Source organism: Pezoporus occidentalis, unplaced genomic scaffold (genome assembly GCF_034315485.1).
Source record: "Pezoporus occidentalis ecotype Australia unplaced genomic scaffold, CSIRO_AGI_Poc_V1 ctg89, whole genome shotgun sequence".
Classification (NCBI taxonomy): domain Eukaryota; kingdom Metazoa; phylum Chordata; class Aves; order Psittaciformes; family Psittacidae; genus Pezoporus; species Pezoporus occidentalis.
Genome location: NW_026916253.1, coordinates 324,493 through 348,190, shown reverse-complemented (window position 1 = coordinate 348,190; position 23,698 = coordinate 324,493). Strand labels below are relative to the sequence as shown.

At 41.8% G+C, this 23,698-nt stretch overlaps 1 protein-coding gene across 6 annotated transcripts in view; it reads right to left on the bottom strand.

The window, feature by feature from the left end:
- ZNF423 (zinc finger protein 423) overlaps window positions 1-23,698 on the bottom strand; it is a 235,321-nt gene that overhangs the window by 1,696 nt on the left and 209,927 nt on the right. For 5 of the 6 annotated variants that reach the window (XM_062604898.1, XM_062604899.1, XM_062604900.1 and 2 more), the window contains 2 exons: window positions 21,520-21,651; window positions 20,092-20,207 (listed from right to left, as the gene is read on the bottom strand). The exons of the other annotated variant lie outside the window; for it this stretch is intronic. In XM_062604898.1, the coding sequence (XP_062460882.1) occupies window positions 20,092-20,207; window positions 21,520-21,651 (248 nt within the window). Of the gene's footprint in view, window positions 1-20,091; window positions 20,208-21,519; window positions 21,652-23,698 lie in introns of those variants that run through there. 6 annotated transcript variants of the gene reach the window in all.

Below are 23,698 nucleotides of genomic sequence, written 5' to 3'. Positions count from 1 at the left end.
GCTGACCTGCCTTGTCATGTTGTGCAGGAGCCAATAAATCAGGAAGCCAACCTTGGAAGTGTATTTTTAGAGCAGTACCAATTCACCTACATTTTGTGTGCTGACTGAAACCCCGGTCCTACAACTTATCTCAGCTTTATTTGTATGATTATTCAACTATTTGAGCAACTGGAGATGTGCTTCATGGTGAGCTTTTCTTGAGCTGGATCCCCAGCATCCCCAAATGTAAAAACTCATTTGCATTACTTCAAGCCTAGGCAATTTTACTAGTCTCCATCTGCCTAATAGCAGAGCCAGGCAAGTCTGCCAGCTTGAAGAATAAGTTTTTAAACACAATATGAATTTTGAATCTAATTATTTATTTACAACGACTCAGCTTTAAAATAAAGATATTTTAACTTTTCATAAATCACCCGGTCCTTCTACACTATCCACAGTTACATCTTGATGATGATCCTCCTCTTTATCCAGAGGTGACATCTCCCTGATGAAAACCATCTGTGGAAAGAGCTAATGGGTGGCCCACAATGCATGGGGCCAGGCAGCCGTGACCCCCTTTGCAGAAGGAGCATTTCTGGACTATGCACTCCCGAAAAGTGACCACCAGGTGTCAGAAGTGCTGCTGAGTTTCTAAATCACCGCAAAAGTGACCTGGGATATTGTGGCGGGTGGGCTGCGAGGAACAGGCAGGCTTTACCGTGCCATAAGGTTAGAGACCGCAGTGGCACCGTAGCTGCCACACGCACAGAAGGAGCCCGTGTGAAATTAAATGCAATCAGCTGTTGAAACCACAAAATAACTGTATCTTGTTTAGCATAACAGTAGCCCTCTGAGCACACCCCAGTCAGTGATGCTAAGTATTCCAGAATCAAAGAACAGAAGTACTGTGCAAAGATGTGGAAAGCTTATCAGGAGATATAGCATTATACTCAGATAATGTCAAGTGAATTGACAGCTGAGACTACTTTGCTTTTAGACAATTTTAACATCATCAAACGTAATCCAATGGCTCTTTACTTTGCTATACATGGAAATCTTCTCGGCCTTGAGAAGAAATGACCTTTGTAGTGCTGGATATTATTTTCAAGTCAAATAATGACTTTATGGAAGAGGATGAATGGAGCCCTATGAACGCAATGGCAGCACTAATAAGAAGCTTGTCCACTAAACCTAAAGGATGAAAATGTGAAAGAATACACAGGCCACCCTGTGCTCAGACACACTCCTTGGCATTTTAACAAGGGCCATTTCTTATGCACTTAATTACAGTTCTATTTTTAGGACATCCTACATGCAATAAAAAAAAGTGAAAGGTTTACCATCGTCAAATTGAGAGCAGGGCTATTCGTGGCAGACAAATCCATACTTATTTAGGCAGTATCATTTAAAAGATAATGCACAATCAGCACTGGATGCATGACACATGGTCTACAGTCAGAGAACATGATTTCAAACTTGTGTGGCTGCTGTATTGATTATACCAGGCAGGTCAATAAGGGAATGGTATGTGGCTCTAAATCTGATAATGAATCTTTCATTGCGAGCCCGCTCTCCTCAAACACAGGTTAATAATATGTTCTGAACACTCCTAATACAATGAATATACTGGGTTTGTAAGCAGAATTTACGCAAAGAAATGAACAGATCATCATACTCAAATCCTGCAGTCATTTATAGCTGGGTCAAGTAGAAGCTGAGAAACTAGACAGGCCATAGGGCTATCAGTTAAAGAAAGTAAAATACACAGTTTTCATATGCATCTGGATTCTGTCTTAATACCTTGGGACTGTACCATTTATTCCCTTTGCGTGCATTACTGGCAATCAATATGCATGCTAGTCCTCAGACCAAGCAGTTAATAAATAGAGCCACATTGTACACAGGACCTCATGAACATACCTGTAATGCCTACAGACACAAGAGTCTGTGTGCACTGAATCCTCCCCCTGCTTCGGAGAGCAGATCCTGCATAAGCCACATGCACAGGTGCATGAGTCCTGCACGCCCTGGTGCTGGTGAACACCCGACCAACAGGGGTGTGTGCAGATACTGCACAGCCAACACTGGTGTGTACTCAGAAGATCACAAGAGCCTGTCCATATCCTCTGCAACCAATATAGATTTCTCACCTATTAAAATGTACTTCAGATAACACAAACATGCTTTCCAAGAAAAGTCTGACAACCCGTCTCATATTACTAACAACCGTCATGTCTTATCTTCTCGCTTCTACTCCCTCTGCCCTCTGTGTGTGTGCAGCTTATTGGAATTGTGCTTTGCAGATGTCAGAAAGTGCCCAAGATGTTCAGTGTTTCTGTCTCTCCTCTCACACATGTGCTTTGCATATCTGACCCATGCTTTACTGGATAACTTTCTTAGGCACCTATGTGTGGGCCACAGATAAAGAAAATTGCCCTGACTTTCAGAGCAATAGGAAAAAAAATATATATCCTGGCATTGGGAATGCCCTGTGCCCTAGCAGAAACAGCTTTCACCTCAGCACTATACTGGGCTGTTCCAGGCAGCAGAGTGAAACCATAAAGGCCAGAAGGCAGCGAGTGTTTTGAAACATGGGATACCACGGGAATGCTTCTACCTAAGCTGCCTGGGGAAACTTCACCCACCTTTCCACCAGAACTGCAGACTGGCAGGAAACATCTCGTGTGTGATTTTTCATGTCTAGAAGTTATAGTTAAAGCAAATAATCTTAATGGTGATTTCCAAAGGAAAATAAAGAACCCACAAAAATGAAGCCTCTCCAGGCATGCCTGCGTGTGTGTAAGCATGCCTACCTGCTCACAAGGCCATCCATACTTGCGTGCATTTGGGGATGGCAGGAGGTAGGACATAATTTGGAAGCTGAGCAATAAAAATGGTTCTTCACAGCTCCTGCTCAGCCCCCTGGTTCACGCATGGCTCACAGCTGATACCCCACTGAATACATCATTCTGAGACATTACTGCAGCTGGAAAACTCTACAGCAGCACTAAGTCACCTGTCAAGATCAGGTAAGTCGCAGCTTATTTATAGGACAAGGTTGGAAAATTTCTTCTTTTCTTAATAATCATTAGAAACTGATAGCAATTCTGTTAACCATGTCAGTGGGAAAAATGTAACTGCCCCGAGCCTTGGGGCTGGCACAGTGTTTAAGTGGAATTTTCTACTGCCTGCACAATGCCCAGATGAATGATTTGTGGAAGCGTCTGTGACCAAGGAACTGGGTGACAGGTTTTAGGAAATAAAAAGATTTCGAAGAATGGCTGATTATTGTCTGTAGATGCTGATTGCTCTCCAGATCCTCCCTGGGGATACCCCCTGCCTGCCCTCTGGATGCAGATCAAGCCATTTGTGCAGGACATCTACAGTGAATATTTCTCTCTTTTTCTACATCCATTATTGTGCAAACACTGGCATGACAATCTCCATTTTCAGAGCACTGTGTCAAGAAGGAAAACATCAGGCTTGAAAGATGATCACTTGCAGCAGTTCAAAAAATTCTTACGAGCTATATAAAGATCTAGAGAAAATACACACACACAAAAGCAGCACATGATGGAGCAAAGCTCCAAGCCAGGCAGTCAAGCTGGGAGTCTCCCACATTGCAGCGGTGTTCACTGCCAGCAAGTCACAGGTGTACTACACAGGAGCAGGTGAAAAGAGTAAAATGCAACCGCGAGGGGTGTGATAATGGTTTGGGGCCATAATACATCCAGTCTATAGTGCCATTGTGCATCTGTTATGTATTCAGATATGTTGTACCAGCCATTTAGAGGTATCCTGTCTGTGTCTGTGAGCATGTACACCTAAAAGACCCTCTGTTATACAGATGTTAAGAAATGGCACAACAAGGCTGGTGATGCCCTCCACCTTCAAGTGAAATTCATAAGCCTTCCACAGTGTTACATAGAGACTGGGACTCTGATGAAAGGCTATAACGCCTCTTTCTCCCCTTCCAAATCCCCTTAAAATAAACAGAAACCAATACTCAAATAATTTCATAGAATTTATGGAGATAATAGATTCACACAACAAACAGCCAACATGAAACTTAACTGATGATGAGCCCTTGGGTGACCTATTAATCCCTGTATTTCTCCCAGAATTCAGGGGGTCCTCCAGACCCAGGCAAGAGCCCAGGCAGTTTCTCTCCCTGCCTCTTCCCACCTCCCTGTGCAGGCTTCCCCCACCCCTTCAGGCACTGTCCATCTCCAAGCCCAGGGATCAGGGTCTTGGCTTGAGACTCGTGGCAGTGCCTCACTCCTCCCCATTCTCTCTTCTTTCCCCCTTACAGGTGGTGCTGGGAGGCACAAGAAAAGATCCCTCCATTGGCTGTCAACACATGCAGCTCGCCAGACAAACATTAACCCTCAGATTCAGGCGCTGACTTGAAGCCAAGGTTCAAGTCTCACATCTGAGCATGTATATAAAAAAACACAATCCAAAACATCCAAAACAGAAGTTACAGTGTCTAAATATTTATGGAATACCATCTGCAGCATTCTTTTTTCAAAGGATGGTTTGCATCTTTTGAATTCAAACTGGTCCAAAAATCTCTCAGCCACTATTCCTCATGATACATCCATAAGCACACACACGTTTGTTCACAGGTACTGTTTCCCTCTAACAGCACGTGTAAAGATAAAAATCTTTACGCCTTGACTTTATAAAGGGATTACTTTAGGCAGAGGACACAAGATGACCCTTGCTTTAGCCATTGGAATTACGCTCTCTACAGAAAGCTGTGAGCCTTAAATTGGTGCTGCTCTAATCCTAAACTGGAGAGGCATTCAAGGGATGCCATGACCCAGAAGAGGAAGAGCAAAAAATCTAAAACCATAACAAAACAAAAAACCCACAAAAAGGCAGCACACTGAAGTGGGGTGAGAGGAAGAAGTTAGAAAGCAGAAAATGAAAGAAAAAGGTTATCTCTTGCTTTATGGGATAAACCTATTTATTTTTAATTTCTGGTTGCTACTTTCCCTTTGCTACCAGACTCTAAAGAAAAATCACCTCTGCACCCCCTTGCAGTTTGTATGCGCTTATTTTTAGAACTGTTTGACAATTATCCAAGGGTCTAAGACTAACAGATGGCCTGTCTTAAAGCCTCATATGTTCACTAGTTTGCACTTCTGACAAACAGTAAATGTACTCAAGAGTGTGCCATAAACAGGGCTGAATGAATACTCAGAACACAGTTTAGTTAATACACTTCATTAAAACTGATAGTGGTAACCAATGTTTCCCATAAAACCAGGTGTTAATTACCCTTCCAGTTGTTTCAGGTAACTCTTACCCAGTGACATTTATATGTTTAGATCATATTTTTTTCAGGAAATACTGCATTACATCTTTCCTTTCCCCTGGTATTTCACCCACTACATAAAATGCTTGTAACAAGTGAACTCCAAGGTATCATGGTACTCAATAAAAAAAAATTGTCAGTCAAGACAGGTTCACGTCCCTTTTTTATTTGAAGAATCCCTTGAAACGGAGGAAGAGGCAAACGAAAGATGGCACATCCTTTGTGAAAGGAATCGGCTGCCTGTGTTACTGCTTCCTTCATCTCTGAGCATCTGATAACTTGCCATGTGTCAGTCAGTCCCCGTGTCAGCATACTCTCAGAATGCAGGTAGGAAGCTGTCCTTTACAAGTTATTGAACCAAGAAAAAAATACAGATCACTTTTGGTCTCTAAGAAAATACGCCTGGAGGTCTGTGCCAGCTGAAAAGCAAAGCTACCTGCTTTCAATGAAAATGTTTGCACCTCAGTTACTCCGATGCTTTAATACTTCATCACTCTGGAACCAAATGCACCCTTCACTGGTAGTGGGACACAGAAACACTTGTCTGTGCCAGCACAGGGGTGGTCCTGGCACCCTGGGTTTTCTGCACCCTCTGAGGATATTGAGCAGCCCCCCTCAGTGTGTGCTCACCTGGGGACACCCTGAGACCTTCTTCAATAGGAAGATTCAGTGCTTGTAAAATATTTACAGGGAAGAAAAGCCACTCCACATGTGACCACCAAATGCTGTCTGCTTTCAATTTTATTTTTTAATAAATCATACTCTGTGGCTGGCCTGTTTCTGTACTGAAAGGCAAGTGCCCAGGCATTGGTCTATAAAGCCCCTGCAGACTCAGAAGCACCCGCTGCCCTGCTGCCTGCCTTTGTTCTGCACCCCCAGGGGCTGCAGGCTCTGCTCCCATGCTGCATTGGCCCAGCTATGTACTTACACAGTTTTATCTCTGTACTTACACTGTCCCTGTTAATTTAAACATATTTTTGATTCTGATAGGCATTTCTGTGTTATTTTGGGTTTAGAAAATTACCTCTTCATACCGTTATTTTTCACAGCACCAGCCTTTTCTCACACCATTTAAAGCTTTTTAAGATGATTTATTAATTTAATTCCTCTTCTAATTCAGGTTTTTTCGTCCTAATCAGACTTTGACAACTTGCCTAACATGGTTTCCCCTTTCTATTTGAGACTAATAATTCTGTATCATCTGTCCTGTAGACCTGCCATCTCTTTTTATTCTCTAAAAACTAAGAATAAACCAAGGTGAGCCTATTATAAGTGAACTCCAAATGCAAGCCTAAGCCTGGCAGAGCCTCTCATATTCCATTAAAGCCCTCACCAAAACATCTATGTGCTTCTTCTAAAATCACTGGGAAAAATGCTGAAGCACAAAAGCAAACTGAAGCCTTTGGGAAAATCTCCTTACCACAGCACTTTGGAAAAAAAACCCACAGGAGAATACATTATGAAGAGATAACTGTAGTCTTCTGTTAGAGAAACTAGCCATAAACACACCATGATTCACTGAGGCACCCAATGAAACCAGGGAGCTAATAATACCTGTCCTGAGAGGCTGCATGCTCCTGAGAATTTCACTCAGAAATGCAAATTTACCAGCATCCTTGTGACTAGTAGTCTACAGTATGGCATGTGTGAGATCAAAATAAGCGGAGGGAAGAACCTTACACTTCTGAAATGCAAAGGGAAAGGGACAGATTTTGTTACTGTTGTCAGAAGTGCGTAAAACCAGAATATTTTTAGAATTCCTCTGTTCCTCCCTCAGCCCCACTGCTTCTCCCTGACTGGATCCCAGAGCTGTTGCTAATCCCAAGAGCAGAACAGGGCTTGCAGGATCCCAGCAGGGATGGGAAAGCTCTTGGTGCTTTCACCTTGGCTTGGTCAGCCCACGGTTTCCTGAGGAGCTGGTCCTGCAGGTGCAGTCCTACTCAGGGAATCAGTGACATTTCAAAATCATTTGCAGGAGGAAAGCTATTTTCCAGAAATCCTTCTTATATATTCCTCTCAAAAACATGATTTGTTAGTTTATTTGAACCCTATCTGAAGCATATCTCATTAATCCCTCCTTGATATAAGAAAAATCACATTGCAGAAACCAGTTAACTATATATTTCTGTAAGGGTTGGCATCATCATTATGGGACCCTTTGTGACTCTTTTGCAAACATTAGATGATTTCCTGATGGGGTCTTTATTGTAGGATCATGACAGCATCATCTCACACTTTTTCTCAAATAAAAAAGAGAAAAAGGAAATGCTTTACATAGCACCTTCAGAGGTCACCAGTCAAAATGCACAGACAAAAGCTTTATTGAGTGATCATTTCCATGGGAATATAACCCAAAAACCCCAGGAAGTTCAAAGCTGAACCTAAAACTTTGGCTCCTTAACTTGCTCTGCTGTTCTGCAGTATGGCAAGGGCCATACTGAACGCCATCAGATTTTTTTTGTAGCTTTTTTTTTCTGCATAAGTTAGGTATTCCTGGTGTTAAGGACCAGGTATGAAACAGTTTCAGCCTTAACTGTGAATTTTAGCACAAATATTAACAGGGGCACATCTTGCATTCTTCACTTCGGCAGCCTCCTCCACTGAATGATGTGAGTTGCAGCTGATCCACATTCCTCAGAACAAATAAGCAGGTGTGGACAGGCAGAGTTCACAGGAGCAGGGCCTATCCACAGCCTGGCTACAACACATCAGAGTCCTTCTAATGGCAATTCTTTTAAAATGTGGCAACTGAAGTAAAATTCCCACTAATGGAATACTGATCTGACAAGTCTCATTGCCTGGTGGCGTGGATACGTTTTTCACAGATGCATCCACATACTGCTTGAGCTGACAAAATGGCTGGTCAGCGACCTGTTGCCTTGGATGTAATTCCTGCTATTGCTGTTTTTTGATTTCGAAGGGGCATAAAAATCCTCAAATGCATGTCTCTGCTATAATATAGCCAGGCTGCAGTTCGAGAAGTACTTTACATGCTGCTCCATTATTGTACATGCCACCAGCAGAGCAGAAATCTGCAGACAGAATTGTGCTCTGCCCACTGCCTTGAGGAATTAACCCCAGAGGAGCTAGTAGTGTGGAAGAGCCAAGCACAAGCTGTTCCCTGAAGCAAAAGAGGGGCCAAAATACCACCACCAAGAGCCATCTCCTCTAAGACATCACAAGACAAAACAGCGAGGCAATAGCATTGCAGTATGTGTGTGAAACAACTGTAACTGGTAAAAAATGGGATTTTCCAGCCAGTGATACCCTATTACAACAGCCTCACCTGTGTCAGTATACAGCAAGATGCTATACTTTAAACAATCATGATCTCACACAAAGAATAAGAGCATGTGTCAGCCTCAAAGGAGGATGAGTTTTTCAGAAGTATGCTCTAAACCTCCTCTCTCCTCCTTTTGGAGACACAGTAATGTAATGCACTGATGACAGATATGCTACACACAGTCAAACCTCGATGCCCATGGCAATTTATTTGGGTTTAACTGCAATAGAAACAAATGAGGAGGCTCGCTGGTCAGGCAGGAGCTCTGCCCCAGGCTGGCATGGTGTGGGCAGTGCCTTGGCCATTTCTGCATGGTACAAAGCCGAGCAATTTGGTTTGAGTGGGTGCTCTGCACAGAGGCCACGCTGGGGTGCCCACACTGCCTGCCCAGGACATGGCACAGAAGAAATGTGAGGTACACCGCACCACTCATCTCAAGCACTGCTGAGTTGATGAGCTCAGGACTGCTGCTGCTGCCAAATCTGGGCCGGCTCCTGTGCACCTGGGGTGATGGAGCCTTGCTGAACCCAAGCTGACCTTATACAAAGCCATGAGATGTCTCTACGTGGATTCCATCAGCACATACAGTCTTATCTTTATCATCTAGATCTTTCTAACAGAGCCCCATCACCTCATTAAAGATACACAGTTTAGTGTCTTGTAAGTTTATTCTATTAACATGAAATGTGAAGAAACAAGAAAGCATTAGCAATGCATCCATTAGCAGTTACTGCACAGGTCATGTCACCGCACATGCCCAGCCCATGCATCAAACATTCCACCCCATTTTCATTTAACATAAGCAGAACCCACAGAACAGGTACAGTCTGGAAACAAGCTATTTTACTCTTTTTCTTTCCCCTCTGGTCAAAGGGAGATATAAAGCTACTCTCAAAATATGATGCTAGAGTATGAAGTATACAAACATTAGTACACTGTTGAATATACTTATCTGAAAGCAACTTCAGAAAGAGCAGCAAGGCTGTTTCAGGGCTGGTTTTGGGTCCCTGAAAGTAGGCTGGGTTGAAAATACTGACAACCTTCCCAACAAAAGAACACAGAGGTGCAGGTAATGACAGCTCTATACACAATCCCAGTCCAGAAAGACAAGTTACCAACTGACTTTCTAACTATTACTTCTCCTATTGTTCTTATCAGGCACCACTTTTTCCAAAGTACTCATTACGCTTGCTGTATGTATATATCTCTCAGAGCAATGAGAACAGGTAAGGCAGGAGTTTCTGGAATGCTCTTTAAAATCACCCTGGGAAAACTGGCCCGCGGGATCAAACCACAGGGCAGGACCCCTATCTTCAGTTCACTCCAGCAGCCAAGCATGGATCCACCGTTTCTGCTGCTTTTCACTGTCTGAGGAGATAAACCTTAGGATTACGCACTAAATCCCTTACTCAGCAAATCAGAGATACACCTAATGCCTTCTAAATTTCTTCATGAAACTATTTTTCAGTTTCTTTATAATGGTAAAAGTGATGGGGGCTCCACCAGCACCACAGCAGTAGGCAACAGCAGTACAGTATCACTTGAGTATTTCCTGTCTGGAATTTAGGCTTCATTCTGAAATACAACACAATCACACGCAACATTTGTATGACTGAGGAAACACAAGACGCTTGCCGCACATTTATTATCTTCCTGGGGAAATGATATAGAGGACAAAAGAGACTATACTTACTCCCTCCCCGGCTGCTTTTACAATCTAATAATTTATTTCTCCTGGACATAAATTTCAGATTTAAACGAAATCCCCGAAACCTAAAGATGCCACGTGGTATAGGCTTGGGCTGTATTTCTTTCTATTTTGAAGATGGAGTGCTTAATGCATTGCTCTGTTAACTAGTAGCCTTAAATTTCAAGGGAGGGGGGAAGAGACAAGCAATTAGACTGTGGCAGACCCTAGATGCAAATTCAGATGACTGTGATTACTAACTTCATACACGGAGTTAAAAATATCTGGTTATTGAAAACGGTTTTCTCATTCCGTGGGGGTTTATCTAGGTATAGGCTGAGATATTTATTTTTTCTGCAACAGCTGTATGGGTGGTTTCTTTTACAACATTTTCCTTACACAGTAGCTATATATCATTCATACTTCTGAAAGAAGGCTCTTTCAATGATGTAAGGAATCTCTGCAATCAGAAACAACCATATCCTCTTTCAGAAAAATAAAACAAATAAAATACATCTCCAAGCGTCTTTAGTCAGCAGCTAAGATAGCAGTGCTCTTAAGGCAAATGTAAAAATCCAGGGTATAATTTCACGTTAACTGTTACAAATATATCCATCTGTTCACAGACTAACTAGTGACTGAAACTGATGAATCCACTGCAATGTAATTTTCAAGCCCACTAGTGCCTGTTCTCTTCTAGTAATAAAGTAAATGCTTTTTAATAACTGTGCTACTTTTGAATGCCAATTTCCATTTAAGAAGGTTTGGGTTCTCTCTAAAAAAATATATATATAATAATAATAGCAATAATAATGAGAATAAAAAAAATTAATTAAAATAGCAAATGCCTTTTCTTTCCAAAGGTCAAACTAAGCTGTTAAAGAACAAGCAACATTTCAGCAAGGCAGAGAGGACAAAACTCCAATCAGACAAATGGACTGTGTAATGATTGAGAACCATGGCTGCCTCAGGTTTCCTGAATGGGCTGTAGTATAGAATATGGCACAGTCTGATGTTGAAGCTTATCTCTCTTTTACTGCAGACAAGAATATATATAAATAATGAATGTGGCTGGGGATCTGTGCTTGTACTATTGCTGGTTCTGCAAGATGCAGGAGCAGAAACATACACTGCTCCATGTTTTTGTTATTAGTGAATCCTTGTTTTCCAGCAATAAACACAGAATATTTTATCTGAAATAGCTTCTGCAGCACATGCAACATAAGTTTCAGCTTTCTGAAAGTGCCAGCAAATTGCAGAAAGGTAAGTTACAGAGACGTACCTGATTTGCTGTGATGAATTGTGTGCATGCCTCAGTGATCAAAACGGCAGCTGAGACCTATTATATTTAATGATCTAGACATTTCTTGTGAAAACACTCAGGCATATACTGTTATGTCTGGACAAGCATCCCCATTTTGCTCTAGCAGCAAGCAACTGAAGAGACTGAACTTTTAAAAGGATGCTGTACATTACCTTTGATGAGCTTTTTAAAACAGAGGCTGATCAAGCTCCACTATTTTCTTTAAATAATGCTTATGTTCTTCCTTTTCGAGTGCAGCATCCGTTTTCCTTTTAAAAATGAAGTCAGTTCCTTTGGATGCTAGCGACACTCACAGGAAGAATCAGAGCTAATCTGTGCTCAGACCCCAAACTACTTTCCACAGCAGCTACTACAGCAGAACAAAATGAAAGGGGCTGTATTAGAGAGCTCTTCCCACCAGCAAGAAAAAAAAATGTAGCAAGACTTTTTGAAGAGAAAACTACAGTTGTTTTTATTATTATTATTATTATTTTACTTTAGTTGCCTACATATTACGTAAATGTTCTGTTTCTAATTTAAGGACAATGTCCTGCTTAGAAAGACATGCGCTACCAAGCCCAGCACGGCCAAGCAGTGGTACCCGGATCTGCTGTCCCTGTGCAGCCAGCTGTGCTGACAGCCATGCTCACAAACCTACCACTTACAGCCCCTTTGCTCTGTGGCTCTACATGGGAAATGGGGCTTCATACCACCTTCCTCTGGAGACAGGAATTTCAAATAGTGAACATATGAATGACTTCTGAACAAAAGCTTTGAGACTTCCAGGGCTTTACAACTGACTCCTCCAAAAATTTCCTGAAAGGATCTGGGTATATTGTTCAAACTCTGCCTTTCCAAATTTGTAAAGTAGAAAAAAAAAAACCTCAGTAAAAGTGCTGGTGAGCTTAATTCATTCATAGCTGTAAAAACCACAGAGATCTGCAGAGAGCAGCCACACAATATTCTTCCTACCACACATTCAAGAGCTCATATCATACCTCCCTGGTCAGTTTGAACCTCTTTTTACCATTCATTGTGCAGCAAAACACCAACATGTGGCGTTTGACTCCAAAAATAAGGATTTCAAAGTGTTATTCCACTCACCTGAGGAGTTGCTAAATACTATCACAGTGGTAATTTGTGATAGTGTAGTAAGAAATGAAGAAAAGGTATTTAACTGTTGACATAACAAAATTAATTTTCCATCCCTAAACTTTTTCTCATTTCTTCTGTGAGCTCTGATGCAATGTTACTGACTGGCACTGCTGAAATGCCAACTTGCATTTCTCATCCTTAATTTCTCTCTAAATGTCATTAGTAATTGTTATTGCCAGACCAGAGAGTGCAATCTGGTCTTTTTGAAAGAAAATCCATTTCTCATTTCTTCTCCTGCGCTTCCTCCTTTTGGTCAAGGATGGATGTTTAGCACAGACCATGCACTCTGCTTCCAAGAAGATGGGAATTCATTAATGAATTGGGAAGTAAAACATTCCTGCTTTATTTATTTACATATACTATGCCTGGATCTCTATGAATACCAAATCGTACATTCAGAATGTTTTTAAAGCACGTCTTTCAAGAGCACTAGCTCTTGTTAATTGAATAAAGCTAACAAGTAGGAGAAGGAAACACCCTATAATCTGCACATACAAACTTCTCCCTGGATGCTTGCATAAATTATTCTTTTTGCTGGGCAACAATATTGTTAAAGATAAAAGCATATTATATGTTTTTTTCTTTCTTTCTGTCACATGGAAAAAAAAAAACCTCTTTAGAGAGATGCATAAACTGGTCTAACTTTGGTCTGGATTAACGTGTTACCCTCATTTACCTGTGCAAGTAAAAATGGTTTCCACTACCACGGAGAAGGCAGGTGAGCTTAGACATCTGTGTGCAAGGGAAAACCTGAAAGTGTAAAAGGCTGGCTCCTGCCATGATTTCTGCAGTTATGTGCAGCTCCTGCAAAATTTGGTCTCCAGTACTCAGTGGCACTTTGAGTCAGTTTTAGGAGGGACTCCATGATGTGACACATCTTTAGCTCAGCTCCCCGTAATCAGCACGTCTTACATTTGTGTGTCTGCATTGTTTTGTCATGTATATAAAGTAATTAGTTCAAAACTAGGCTGTATTTCCATTATCTATTAACTAAAGGCGTCTTATCTGAAATAGACATTTGAACATTTCCAGCCAGGAACTGTGCTGTCAATAAACACAATTGATGCATATACATTGTCCCTTGGCGGCTTACCCTCCTGCCCATCTGTTGGGATGGCATGGTGCCTACGCGAAAGTTGATTGGACCCTTGCCCTAGGGCATAGATGACAGGCAATGACGGGTTTAGCTGGGCAGCCTAAGCACCAGATCCAAGTGCCATCTCTGCTGTAGGAAGCCCCTTCTGTGTGCCAGCACTGCCACATTGGAAGGACATGCCTCCTTACACTTCATCACACATGTTGACACTTGGGTGCTCTTAAGTGCATTAATGACCGAAACGATGCCTTTCACCTTGCTCCCTTCTTTTTTTCTCCCCTGCCCTGCATAGCTGCTGGGTTTTCTGCACATTAATGTGAAGTTGTGAATTCTTTGCTAGCCAGGGCCAGCCACAGAACAGCATTAATGGTGTAAGAAATGCAGGAGGGTTTTTTTGTTATAGGACATGCTACTCCAGTGCCAAGCTTCACCGCAGTTGACTCTCTGCAGACTTGAGAGATCTTTCTGCATCTCACTGAAGATACCTCAGGGATGATAAAGATGTAGCAATATATTGATCAGAATCATCTTTCCTAATGAAAAAATACTACATCTTGTCACTACATCAAACACAGGGCAATTCTAGCTTTCTGCACCATGCTACGTTTCAGCAGAAGTGGCCACACACAGAGGCCATGCAGTCTGGATTACACGCCTGTTCCAACAGCATCCCCAGCAGGAGGCTATGGAAACACCACCTCGTTCTGTGCTGTGGAAGAAGGCGCTGGCAAATCACACAGAGGTGCATGAGCATGAACAGCCCTTCCCCTTACATACAGCATTAACCTCTGCAGATGTCAGGCCAGGGAAACCTCCAGCATCACCCACACTGAACCTCGACTGCAGCTATGCAGAGCCTAGCTACCTCCGCACTCAGTCTATGATAGCATGTCTTAGCTTTGGGCCTTATGAAAGCTTCTTCCTAACCCCAATTTTTTAAATAGCCAGCTATTCCCCCTCCTCTGAATTTAAACACACGTACTGAAAACCAGAGACCTAATAAGTAAAACTCTTCCCTACTGTGACAACAGATCAGAGATAAAACTTGTGGTTTTGCAGTCCATAAAGAACATTCAGGCAGACAGACTCAACATGATGGGTATGTGCCTACAGCGCTTTTAATTTTTAATTATTGTTAGTTATAATTATCTGACTGCGTCTGAATGAAACCCAGCAATATGGCTGGAATAGATTTTGGTATTCTTGTAATTTATTAGCTTTGTAACTACTAATAATTAAAATTTAACAATACTCTAAGCACCATAGCAACATTTTTTAAGAAATGCTAGACAGATCTGCTAGGATAACTGACTAGGTTGTTTTCAGGATTTTTAGAGGAGGACTAACATTAAAAAACAAAAAGAAAGAAAAAAGAAACAGGAAGGATTGATAACAGACTGACAAGCCTATAAACAACCAAAATGCAAAGATTCCACTTAAAAGAAAAAAAAAAAAGGATTTTACTTGCAGGAAATGAATTCTACCTGATTTTGTAGGTAAAACTTAGAAAGAGCTTGTTTTCAGCAAGAAGCTCCTGGTATTTAACATCTAAGTCACACATAAGTTCTGAAACACAGCAAAAGTTACACTAAGTGGAAGTACTGCCTTGAGATAGAGCCACATTTCAGGTCCCATTTGTCCTGCTATCCACATGCTCCTCTAGGGAAAAATATTTCCTGCAACTTCATCAAAATACCATACATTTGCTCTTCTCTCACTGACTGTAAGGACACTGGAGCCCAGAAGCACCAAGACATTTCAGTGTTGCAAGCACATAGAGTTGTTTGGAAAAAACATTTTACTCCTATTTTAGTAAGCTTTCCTGTATCCACTGGGAGTAGGTAAAGTCCATGTTTCAAGTAGGAGCTGGAGACATTAACCACTAAAAGATTTTGAATAGCTAGGCATAGACCTGAAATTGCTTAGGTCTCTTTCCAGTGCTCTGACCACTGGTGGTAAACTGAGCCCTTAGATGCAGCCCTGTAGACTCACCTGGGAGCAAGTGGGTCACATACAAACCAAGAGCCTCTCATTTCCCCCACATGCTTCAAGGGACACTGTTTTACGCAGATGGCCCCAAGGACAATTGTTATGTGCAGCTGGAGATGTTGCTCCTTATTGCCCCACTCCCAGGGAAGCCACCAAGTGTACAGAGCAGGGTCCTAATGTACCCCATTGGGGACATCAGACTGTGGTGGCTTGCTCCAGTGCCCCCTTGCCTGGGCAGAATGCCTCTCCTCTCCTCTATAGGAGTCGCATCTAGCATCAAGCTGACATTAAAAGCAGACTTAAAAAAAAGAAAACCTGCTTAGAGCTTGATCTGCTGTAATCAGCAGAAAGAATCCCAAGGACTTTGATGTGGACCAAATCAAGCCCCTGGAGGACATTCATGGTAAATCATTATTAATATAATGAGTGCAATTTCTGTGCAGCAGCTCATGCCTGTTTATGGATATATGAAAATTGCCAGCTTTTCACATAAAATAAAATGAGGAGGGAGACAGACCACAGTGTTAGCCAATGAGCCATAGTAGCCACTCTCCTTTTGATATGGTTACATTTAAAGAAACTGGGCACTTAAAATGACAGCAAACTCTTCAAGTGAAGCTCCCTTAATTCAGTGGTTTGACATATCTCCAAATCTGAACAGAAAAGAAAGCCCTTTATTCATAGCAGGCAATAAAACACCTGAACACCTGTGCTAGGAAAGACCTGGCAGGTACCCTGGTCCCCTGGTACCTGGATTATTTGCGCATTGTTTATTATATCCCTTGCCTTAGTTTTCATCAATTGTAATCATTCAGGAGGGAACGGTACGATTAACAGTACACAAGCAAACAGCAGGAATTAATCCTTTAAATGCAAATACTTCATTGGTTATGTGATGGCTCCTTGGAAAAAGCAATGTGGCAAAAAACTACATATGAAAATCCTCCTTATGTTTCCTCTGAAAACCACTGCTCAGTCACAATTTGCTTAATGTAATTCTCAACACAAGCAATTGAGGAGGTATCTTTCCCTGCTGAGAATTACACCACAAATATAACTCTCAGCACCCATTATGTGTCATAATTTCTGACCCATCTTCAGTGTTGGCAGGGCGCCCTGCTACGTTTTAAATAGTAGAGACCAAATCTCGAGTTGTCAAAGAGCTAGCTCATCTCCCACTTCTGAGTGCCCCATGTGTTGCTCTGGCTCCAGGCACCTATGAGAAGCAGGCATGCTGGCAGTGGCTGCCAGCTCCTGATATGGGTGCTAGAGACAGAGGTCTGTTTGACAGGGCTGCTTTTGCCCTACATGTGAGGACACCTCCAAACCTCCACCTCTACACTTGTATCTGTAAGCATGCTTCAGTATGGGAAATGAAATGCCATAGCCTTGGTGTTCTATATATTAGCTATAAATTTACTTTTTTCCAGATTTTCATCATATTCATAGCTGTCAATCTTACAAACTGAGGATGTGAAAAACATGTAGCTGCCAGCCTTTCCTCTTCTGCCCTAAGTGTATGTGGGGTTATCACACATACTGTTTCCTTTGTGTTTCATACTTAACCTTACCATGTTTTCTTTCCTTATTTCCAAAGCGATAATGTAAGGAGTTAACACTGTTTTCTTCTGGCAATGTCATCATGTAACCTCACTGACTCATCACTCCAAATTCACACCAGAATTTCCACAGTTTGTAAAATGAGCTCAATTCCTCAGAGTTTTCTTAAGCCTCAGTCATGGCTCCATTAGATGGTGTAAAATTTGAAGCATAAACCTATGTTAAAATACAATTACTCAGAAGGGCAAAGAGGGTTTGACTGCCTCCAGAACGTTACGCTGCCAAAGCAGTATTTGCACTAACCACAAGAAGCACATTTACAGGGGCAATGTTTCTCATCACATGGCACACATTTCTGGGGTTATTATTTGGGGTTTACTCTGTTTAAAGAAATGTTCACAAACCAGCAGGGCCAATTCACGCTTCTCCATGACTTCTCTAAAAGTTGCTTTTGCCCAGTGCTGCCTCTCATTTTCCTCACCCTCCTTGTTTTAATTGCTTTTCTGTAAGTACCCCATTCTGAAGTGCTTCTTGAAATACCTGAATTTAGTTTTTTTGGTTTGTCTTTTTGTTTTGTTTTGGTTTTGTTTAATTTTTTTCAGTGGTTTCATTTAAAATACAAAGAAGTAAAAGCTAAAGTTGATGTAAAATAACTAGTTGACACTAGTTATTTTACATCAGTGGGAAAGCAAGATCAGAACAGAAAAGTCAAATTCATCAAGTAGAATCCCTTGTTGGATGGTGATTTGCCCACATAAGAACAATTGCACAGTTAAGAGACTAAAAGGTTTAAGCAGATTTAACCCTAACTAGCAACTGAACAACCGGTCCATTAAAATAATACTAAATTTTCATTACTAAACAAAAATATAACCAACAGTTGAGGAGTTTAGAGCAGCCAGCTTAGAGATCAGAAACTGATGAGAGAATTTTGCTGAGGTAGACTGGCTCAAAAGTCTTGAGCATTTCTAACTGCTTTACACACACGTTTTGAGTCCTTCTTGGCTCAGGTATTTGGATTAGTAAAATCCCTGGCATCAAGTAAACATGCATTTCTGAGTCACTGCTAAGACAAAGACTAAAACTGTGCAGCTAAGAACAGAATTTTCATTCAGCCAACACCATTCAAAACTACTCATGTAATTATTATGAGCACAAAATTTTTAAGTGCACACAAATCCTGCATGAAAACTGGAAAATTACAATCATAATTTATCCGATTAAAGCTGCTATTTGCAGCAATTTTGCAATGCGCAACACTTCAGAATTGTGACACTATGTAATTAAAACTCTTAACTGCAAAAAAACGGGCACTGTAAGGACTATAATTTCACATGGTTCTCTTTACTTGATCATCTGATTTTAAAGGTTAATGCAGTGACCTAGGAAGCCAGTGTGCCCATTTTAATTGTGCTGGCTTTTTGACCAAACATCATTTTACAGGAAAAATTACTGGAAAAATCAGAGATGGCTTTGCAAGCCACTGTTGCCTTCTTAAGAACGTTCATAGTGAGAGAACACAAACCCAAAATCTGCTGACTTTATTAAAATATTAACTAGGTATAGTTAAAACTTTTGTACACTTATGCAAATCAGGTTGCTAGAACAAGGGAAAAAAGAGATTCCCCTGGGAGACAAAAGAAAAAAAAAAAAAAAACAAATTAAAAAGATCAGCCACCCTTCCACAGCATGACACCACAACACAAGAGGAGCAGCTTGGGAATTCAGCAAGATAAATAAAAACCCTCCAAAGTTTAAGTAAATGGTTTGTAAAGCTAATAGATTGCAACGAGGCAGACAATACCATTTCAGAAAGAGACTGCATTTGACAGGTGATGGCAGCGGTATTTTGGTGACCGTGCTACACAGGTAGGATATGACTAAGAAGGATGGCCAAGTGGACACCTCCCCTTGAGATCTCTTTAGACGGGCAAGCTCCAGCAGTCCATTCGCCATGAGGTACCAGGTACACACACCATGCTGGTTTTAGCATCTACCTGGATTTAGCAACAAAGCTACCCATGTAATTTAAACCCAAGCCTCATAGCATGATGCCAAGGTGGTCCCTAGGGCCACGGCCTCAAGAGTGCTGCACCAGCATACCCAGGTCAAGGGCCAACCCCTCCAAAAGGCTTGCTGCACCCAGGCATGGGTTTGTGAAGGCTCAAACTGCTGTGGCCCCCAGTGCTGCCAGGGAACTGGTATGTAATGCCTGGTTTGCAGAGCCTGCAGCTTTTTAATGTACTTGTGCCTTAGTGCAGCCTCTAATTAAACATGTGTTGAGCTGCACCCATGCTTTGCTCTCATACCTCAGTAGGGAAAATTCTTTTACTTCTGACTTAACAGTGAGAAAGGGGAGGGGGTAGCTACCGTTTGTTTAGTCTTTGTATGTTAATAAGTCTCTAAATTATTAATAGAACAAAAGAAATTATTTACAAGGTGTTTGACGTAGACATGTCAAGATGTACCAACACTACTGTCAAGAGAAATACTTAGAAAGAATCATGATATCTGTCTTATTTATTCATTCCAGCCATGCTCAGAGACCCCTTTCTCCTGATAGCACCCAGGGAGGCATGAGGAGACTGAAAGACTGTTTAAGGGCAGAACAGACCATATCAAGGGTACACACCTTTTCTAAATGCTAGACAAAGGTGATGGCTGCACAGAGAAATCAACAGCTTTAGCTTTGCTTTTACTCCTGTGGTAAACATACCTGAAGCTCTGTTTGAAAGAAGAACTTCTGCGGGCACTGTGAGCAGTCATAAATTTTATCTTCCTGCCCATGGACTGCAAAGATGTGCTGCTGCAGTTTGTTTGCCTGTACAAAGACTGAAAAAACATAGTACGATTAGTTAAGATTGCTTCCTATAATGCATCTTGTCTTGAACTGCACTTTTACGATTGCAAAGACTCTGAGAAGCCCAAGGATATCTGCCAGAGAAGTGCTGATACACTCTGTTCAGCAGAATTTCCTTACAAGTAGTCAATTTAGGGTCTCCAGACTGGCAGTCAGCTTACTTCTAACAGACTCTATATGCTGCACGGATTTTTGATATTTCACATAAAGCTAACACTGTCCATGGGTAACTGGAAGAACTCAGTCATGAGACCAAAGAGAGGACGTCACTGCTCCTGTGGGGAGCCCTGGGCCTGTGGCAGGTGCATCGGATGCATTTTTAATGCAGGACAACTGGGCCAGGAGAAGCCTTGATGGCTGGGGTCTGAAAGACACGTGGCCCACAACAGCATTTCTGGCAGGCATGTGAATCTGAAAGGGCAGGCTTGTCACAGTTTTTAGGCCTTTTAAATGGGTTGTCCATTCAATAGATATAAAACCAGAAGATTCTCATTTAACATCACAAATTTTACAGCATATACATTATGATTTTGAATCAAACTAATAGTATGACTTTATCAAGTGAAATTTCAGGTGAAACATATTGAACCACATGTTTTAGCTGGTTAAAAATCCACCTTATTTAATTTTTGTTTCTTTTTATATGAATGACCATCAGCATCTGAAAATAGCTTCTTCAGTGGAATTAAACACGTGCTCTCAAAGAGTTGTTTTACAGCATGTTTCAGGAAAGGATAAATTAACTCCAAGCTCACAGAAAAAGCAGATTCTTAAATTGTGTACCACCATGAGAAAACTGGGCTGAGATAGCAGCTGACAAAATGGCACAGTTGTACAATTTGGTTTATTTATTTATTAATTGAGTAAAGGTTTATCAAACCTTAACTCAAGTGAGCCTCACCACCATGAGTAGACCATGAGCTACCTAGTCTTTACAGGGTCCTTGCTAAGGGGAATATGAGCTTGCAAGCGCAGGTCCATACCATGCAAGTCTTGCACTTGGAAACACATTGCACCTTCAAGCCACAAGGTATAACTTTAAAGGGTCTGAAGTGTGGGGGGCAATGCAGAACCTGCTGCACATGGCAGTGCTGTTCAGCGTCAGACACCACAGCACTGCTCTTCAGAGCGAGCCCCAGTTTCAGACAGACAACACTTTTAACATTTCCAAGCACAGTATTTTTTTTTCCCAAGGAAAGGAATACAGTATTTCACAAATCCCCTGAGTGTCATTTCTGGATCTAGCCATGCATGCTGAGGCTTGTCTTGGCCTCCCTGTCTTACCTGTGAAGCAAACAGGGCATTTGAATGTGCCTCCCATCCCCTCAAAGCTGTGCTCAATCAGGTGACACAGGAGCTTTGCTGGAGAGTCAAACATCTGGTTACACAGCTTGCACTCATGATTGATTCCTTCCTCTGCAAGGTTCAAATGATACAACTTGTTAGTGACACAGCAGATTAGTATAGGGGATGCAGCAGCAGCAGTTGGGAAGAAACATCTATGCCGGCGCACACGACATCATGGACCCACTTACATTGCCATGGCCCCGGCCTCACCAGAGAAGCCAGCTGAGCTGCTCATGTGGGGCATGCAGATGTATGGCCCCAGCACATTGTAGGGGCACTGGTTTTCAGCAGCAATGAAGCAGTGCCACAGTCAACCTGCTGGGAGCCCATGCGCCTGCTCCCAGACTCCTGACCACGCTGCACTGCTCTACCTCGCGTCCTACCACAAAGGGTGAGCATCCCTGGTCTGGGGATAGACTATTAAATAGTCAAACATCACTTAAAATGGGTTTAACAGTGTGGATTCTGCCAACAACACTGAAAATGGGCTGAAATGCAGACTAGTGTAAACATACAGGAGGGGAAGAAAGTATCAGAGAATAGCAGGAATCCAGAGCAGAGTGTCAGCCTTAGTTCTCTATTTCTTGGCTTTTCCAAGGTGAAGAGAGATCACTGGAGGTATTTAAATATAATTTGAAAGTGTAATTTCCACACCATATATCTTAAGCATTGAATACACAGGGCCTGTTTTAAATGCTCCTGTTTTCTAGCTAACTCATAAAAAAATACAAATAATTATTACTATTGTTTCAAGCCTATCACTTCCATAAGATTCTAAGTTTTTCTATTTACTGAAGTTTCTGGTTCGGGGTGCAGTTGAGTCTTTTTTTGAGGTAATGTAGCCACATTAAAGCAATTTTCACATATAAAATTAATCATTTGGTTTTCTTGAGAGAGTTGTAGAAATTTTGAAAACACAATGTACAGTTTATATAAATCAGAAAACATGTAAAATTTAAAAAATTTGTGGATGGTTTCCATAAATACTTCCTGGAAATGTGCCTTTCCTTCACTGTGTCAGCACATGAACTTCTCATGAAAACATATTTTAAAAACTAAAGCAATTGTCTTTTGATGCGCACTCAGCTTTATTTTTATATCTTCATATCACCAAATTCAATTTTTAGTTCAAAGATAGATAAGAAATTACTACATTATACCATGAACTAATCTCTTGCCAAAAGCATTTGGATCGCATGAATAACGCAAGTCTTCAGAAGGCATGGTCTTTACTTACAATTGCTTTAAATTAGCTTTTTATTTCTTTAAAGGGCTAAACAGAGGGAAATTATTGTTTTTTACAAGGCCTTTGGTACTCTCAGGAGCCCAAAACCCTTTTATAAGGCAGGGAGTTGGATGCCAGGGCAAGCATAAGATGGGGCTCTACATGTGGGATGCAGGGCACAGCCTGCGCCTGGGCACATGGTGGCTCTTGCACAGTTGCACCATGGCACGTTTGCAGGTAGAGATAACTCCTAGAGTACACGGGGCTTGAAGGGCCCTCGAAAATGATGTGAAATATAACAATTTAAATAAAAAGATTCCCAGGCAGTGCCTTGTGCAGCAGCACTTCCTGGTGCTGATGGCACCTCAAGGCTGGGTGCTCTCTCAAAATGTGTGGCAGTGGGTGACCTGTGGTGGTATGCAGGGTGAGACCAAGGTGCTGATGGTGACTGCTGGCACTGGAGCTGCAGTGTGGATGGGGAGACACAAACAGGCAGGTTGGTAAGGAGGTAAAAAGAGAGAAAATGAAAGGGAGGAAAGAGTCAAGAACAGAAAGATGAAAAGTCTGGTGGCTCCACAGCAGCAGCTCCTCAAATTCCCTGGGCAGCCATAACCCGGGACTAGGATATTTCTAGGATGCAACAATATTTGCAATTCTCTGCTGGGGCAGGCATTACAGATGGGTATATTGCCCTTTCTGACAGAGAGGTTTCAAAACCTGACTCTCTCCCCTTGTTGCAGTGTAAGGCTGGCTTTTCCCATTGGACCCTGGCCTGGTAAATTTTGGGTTTGTGTGGTCTTTGCAATCTGCTCTGGAGAGGAGGAAAGATGGGGGAGGGATATGTGCCTTTTGCTGAGCATCCTGAGCATGCCCAGCCACACAGCTGTGTAC